At 51.9% G+C, this 5,865-nt stretch overlaps 1 protein-coding gene across 1 annotated transcript; it reads left to right on the forward strand.

Annotated features, from left to right (window-relative positions):
- Positions 1–2,691: 2,691 nt before the first annotated feature.
- LOC124281440 (extensin-like) lies at positions 2,692–5,648 on the forward strand (the record flags this gene model as incomplete). The annotated part of the gene is made up of 3 exons (XM_046717489.1): positions 2,692–3,453; positions 3,566–4,244; positions 4,345–5,648. Coding segments are annotated over 3 exons (2,745 nt in total), but the record flags the coding sequence as incomplete, so codon positions are not given.
- Positions 5,649–5,865: the final 217 nt, after the last annotated feature.

Here is a 5,865-nt window from a genome sequence, read left to right on the forward strand (position 1 = left end):
GGCCGTGAATACATCGACATGTATATTAGTATTGACGGTGCTGGTATAGGCCGTGAATACATCGACATGTGTACTTGTATTGACGTTGCTGGTATAGGCCGAGAATACATCGACATGTGTACTTGTATTGACGGTGCTGGTATAGGCCGAGAATACATCAACATGTGTATTTGTATTGACGGTGCTGACTGGTATAGGCCGAGAATACATCGACATGTGTATTTGTATTGACGTTGCTGGTATAGCCGTGAATACATCGTCATGTGTATTTGTATTGACGGTGCTGGTATAGGCCGTGAATACATCGACATGTGTATTTGTATTGACGGTGCTGGTATAGGCCGAGAATACATCGACATGTGTATTTGTATTGACGGTGCTGGTATAGGCCGTGAATACATCGACATGTGTATTTGCATTGACGGTCCTGGTATAGGCCGTGAATACATCGACATGTATATTAGTATTGACGGTGCTGGTATAGGCCGTGAATACATCGTCATGTGTATTTGTATTGACGGTGCTGGTATAGGCCGAGAATACATCGACATGTGTATTTGTATTGACGGTGCTGGTATAGGCCGAGAATACATCAACATGTGTATTTGTATTGACGGTGCTGACTGGTATAGGCCGAGAATACATCGACATGTGTATTTGTATTGACGTTGCTGGTATAGCCGTGAATACATCGTCATGTGTATTTGTATTGACGGTGCTGGTATAGGCCGTGAATACATCGACATGTGTATTTGTATTGACGGTGCTTGTATAGGCCGAGAATACATCGACATGTGTATTTGTATTGACGGTGCTGGTATAGGCCGTGAATACATCGACATGTGTATTTGCATTGACGGTGCTGGTATAGGCCGTGAATACATCGACATGTATATTAGTATTGACGGTGCTGGTATAGGCCGTGAATACATCGACATGTGTACTTGTATTGACGTTGCTGGTATAGGCCGAGAATACATCGACATGTGTACTTGTATTGACGGTGCTGGTATAGGCCGAGAATACATCAACATGTGTATTTGTATTGACGGTGCTGACTGGTATAGGCCGAGAATACATCGACATGTGTATTTGTATTGACGTTGCTGGTATAGCCGTGAATACATCGTCATGTGTATTTGTATTGACGGTGCTGGTATAGGCCGTGAATACATCGACATGTGTATTTGTATTGACGGTGCTGGTATAGGCCGAGAATACATCGACATGTGTATTTGTATTGACGGTGCTGGTATAGGCCGTGAATACATCGACATGTGTATTTGCATTGACCGTGCTGGTATAGGCCGAGAATACATCGACATGTATATTAGTATTGACGGTGCTGGTATAGGCCGTGAATACATCAACATGTGTACTTGTATTGACGGTGCTGGTATAGGCCGAGAATACATCGACATGTGTATTTGCACTGACGGTGCTGGTATAGGCCGTGAATACATCGACATGTATATTAGTATTGACGGTGCTGGTATAGGCCGTGAATACATCGACATGTGTACTTGTATTGACGTTGCTGGTATAGGCCGAGAATACATCGACATGTGTATTTGTATTGACGGTGCTGGTATAGGCCGAGAATACATCAACATGTGTATTTGTATTGACGGTGCTGACTGGTATAGGCCGAGAATACATCGACATGTGTATTTGTATTGACGTTGCTGGTATAGCCGTGAATACATCGTCATGTGTATTTGTATTGACGGTGCTGGTATAGGCCGTGAATACATCGACATGTGTATTTGTATTGACGGTGCTGGTATAGGCCGAGAATACATCGACATGTGTATTTGTATTGACGGTGCTGGTATAGGCCGTGAATACATCGACATGTGTATTTGCATTGACCGTGCTGGTATAGGCCGAGAATACATCGACATGTATATTAGTATTGACGGTGCTGGTATAGGCCGTGAATACATCAACATGTGTACTTGTATTGACGGTGCTGGTATAGGCCGAGAATACATCGACATGTGTATTTGCACTGACGGTGCTGGTATAGGCCGTGAATACATCGACATGTATATTAGTATTGACGGTGCTGGTATAGGCCGTGAATACATCGACATGTATATTAGTATTGACGGTGCTGGTATAGGCCGAGAATACATCGACATGTGTTGGTGGTGTCATTCAGTATGAAATCGTACATGGCAGTGTGGTTTAATTTTAAAGTTATGAATGCCTCATTTCTAGTGAACATATTCCATGACATATTCCAAAATACCAGCGACATATGACCAGCATACTTTAGCAGGCTCAGATGGTATTGCTGACAGTGCTGGTATTGTGGGCTGGTCACCGCTAATGTTCTTCTTAAAGAGACCTTGTTGTAAATCAACAAATTCGGATGCAAGAATGACACCGGTATTAAAGCCCCAGTAAATGTTGGTATGAAAGGACAAGACGCACTTCAGAATAACCGCAAACTGGTAAAACACCTGACCATCGATTGATATCGAAGCACCGCAATTAATGGCTCCACAATATCGTCACAGTTGTCACATTATAGTTACAGCTACCACTTTCTGTCAACAAATATCAGGTCGAGACTGTTACACTGCCAACCCCAAACCTCTGTTGAAACCCCAATCAGGCACACCCTTGCGACACGAGACACCATGCTCCACCACCCTCATCCATCCTTGACTCTTTCCATACGATACATCGCCCCTCCCCACCACCAGCCCAATATTCGCCCTGTCCTCCACATGGGACATCCGTCCGCTCCCCACCGCCAGCACCAGACCTACTCTGGCCATCTCCACCACCAGCCCCATACTCTCCCTGTCCTCCACATGGCCATCTCCACCACCAGCCCCATACCCTCTCCCCTGCCCTCCACATGGCCATTTCCACCACCAGCCCCATACTCTCCCCCTGTCCTCCACATGGCCATCTCCACCACCAGCCCCATACCCTCTCCCCTGCCCTCCACATGGCCATCTCCACCACCAGCCCAATACTCGCCCTCTCCTCCACATGGGACATCCGTCCGCTCCCCACCGCCAGCACCAGACCTACTCTGGCAATCTCCACCACCAGCCCCATACTTTCCCTGTCCTCCACATGGCCATCTCCACCACCAGCCCCATACTTTCCCTGTCCTCAACATGGCCATCTCCACCACCAGCCCCATACTTTCCCTGTCCTCAACATGGCCATCTCCACCACCAGCCCCATACTTTCCCTGTCCTCAACATGGCCATCTCAACCACCAGCCCCATACTTTCCCTGTCCTCCACATGGCCATCTCCACCACCAGCCCCATACTTTCCCTTGTCCTCCACACGGCCATCTCCACCACCAGCCCCATACCTCTCCCCTGCCCTCCACACGGCCATCTCAACCATGGCCCCATACCTCTCTCTCCACATGGCCATCTCCACCATCAGCCCCATACCCTCTCTCCTGCTCCTCCACATGGCTATCTCCTAACCACCAGCACCATACTTCTCCCTCGCCCTCCACATGGCTATTCTCCTCAGCACAGTACTCCTCTTTTCCTGCTGCCTCCATGGCCTGTCTCCACCACCAGCCCCATACCCTCTCCCCTGCCCTCCACATGGCCATCTCTAACCATCAGCCCCATACCCTCTTCCCTGCCCTCCACATGGCCATCTCTAACCACCAGCACAATACTCTCCCCTGCTCCTCCACATGGCTATCTCTAACCATCAGCACAGTACCCTCTCCCCTGCCCTCCACATGGCTATCTCTCAACCACCAGCACAGTACTTCTCTCCCCCTGCCCTCCACATGGCCATCTCCACCACCAGCCCCATACCCTCTCCCTGCCCTCCACACGGCCATCTCCACCACCAGCCCCATACAGCTCTCTCCCCTGCCCTCCACATGGCCATCTCCACCACCAGCATGTACCCTTCTCCCTGCCCTCCACATGGCCATCTCAACCACCAGCACAATACCCTCTCCCCTGCCCTCCACATGGCCATCTCCACCACCAGCCCCATACCCTCTCCCCTGCCCTCCACGTGGCTATCTCAACCACCAGCCCCATACCCTCTCCCCTGCCCTCCACATGGCTATCTCAACCACCAGCATAATACCCTCTCCCCCTGCCCTGTCTCCACATGGCCATCTCAACCACCAGCACAATACCCTTTCCCCTGCCCTCCACATGGCCATCCTCTCTAACCACCAGCACAATACCCTCTCCCCCTGCCCTCCACATGGCCATCTCCAACCAACCACCAGCACACATACCCTCTCCCCTGCCCTCCACATGGCCATCTCAACCACCAGCACAATACACCTTTCTCCTGCCCCTCCCACATGGCTATCTCTAACCACCAGCACACAATACCTCCCCCTGCCCTCCACACGGCCATCTCCTGCACCAGCACAATACCCTCTCCCCTGCCCTCCACATGGCCATCTCCACCACCAGCACAGTACCCTCCCCCCTGCCCCTCCACACGGCTATCTCAACCACCAGCACACACTCTCCCCTGCCCTCCACATGGCCATCTCAACCACCAGCACAATACCCCTCTCCCCTGCCCCTCCACATGGCTATCCTCAACCACCAGCACAATACCTCTCCCCTGCCCCTCCACATGGCCATCTCAACCACCAGCACAATACCCTCTCTCCTGCCCTCCACCACGGCCATCTCTCAACCACCAGCACAATACCCTCTCCCCCTGCCCTCCACATGGCCATCTCCCACCACCAGCACAATACCCTCTCCCCTGCCCTCCACATGGCCATCTCTCCACCACCAGTCCCCTGCCCTCCACATGGCTACCCTCTACCCTCTCTCCTCCACATGGCCATCTCAACCACCAGCACAATACCCTCTCCCCTGCCCTCCACACGGCCATCTCCACCACCAGCACAATACCCTCTCCCCTGCCCTCCACACGGCCATCTCCACCACCAGCACAATACCCTCTCCCCTGCCCTCCACATGGCCATCTCAACCACCAGCACAATACCCTCTCCCCTGCCCTCCACATGGCCATCTCAACCACCAGCACAATACCCTCTCCCCTGCCCTCCACATGGCCATCTCAACCACCAGCACAATACAATACCCTCTCCCCATGCCCTCCACATGGCTATCTCCACCACCAGCACAATACCACAATCTCCCCTGCCCTCCACATGGCCATCTCAACCACCAGCACATACCCTCTCCCCTGCCCTCCACATGGCCATCTCAACCACCAGCACAATACCCTCTCCCCTGCCCTCCACATGGCCATCTCAACCACCAGCACAATACCCTCTCCCCTGCCCTCCACATGGCTATCTCCACCACCAGCACAATACCCTCTCCCCTGCCCTCCACATGGCCATCTCCAGCCACCAGCACATCTCCACCACCACCACAATGCCCTCTCCACATGGCTATCTCCACCACCAGCACAATACCCTCTCCCTCCATGCCCATCCACATGGCCATCTCCACCACCAGCACAATACCCTCTCCCCTGCCCTCCACATGGCCATCTCAACCACCAGCACAATACCCTCTCCCCTGCCATCCACATGGCTATCTCCACCACCAGCACAATACCCTCCCCCCTGCCATCCACATGGCCAACCGTCCCCTCCCCACCACCAGCCTCCATACTCCACACTGCAACCAATAACTGATTGTACGAAGTGGGCACAGAATGCTAGTTTCATGGCAATAACCGACTAATGTTGAAATCAGACTGGAGTTTATATCATACGAGTCACAAAGAAACAGAGCGACTAATCTGATTCACGTGTTATTTATCTCTGAGTTAGATAACGCCGCAGGTTGACAAGAGTGGCGATATGTATCCCAATGCCCAAGTCCCCAGGCGGATCTCTCATACACAG

The sequence above is a fragment of the Haliotis rubra genome, unplaced genomic scaffold (genome assembly GCF_003918875.1).
Source record: "Haliotis rubra isolate DU_JTF1 unplaced genomic scaffold, ASM391887v1 Scf284, whole genome shotgun sequence".
NCBI lineage: Eukaryota > Metazoa > Mollusca > Gastropoda > Lepetellida > Haliotidae > Haliotis > Haliotis rubra.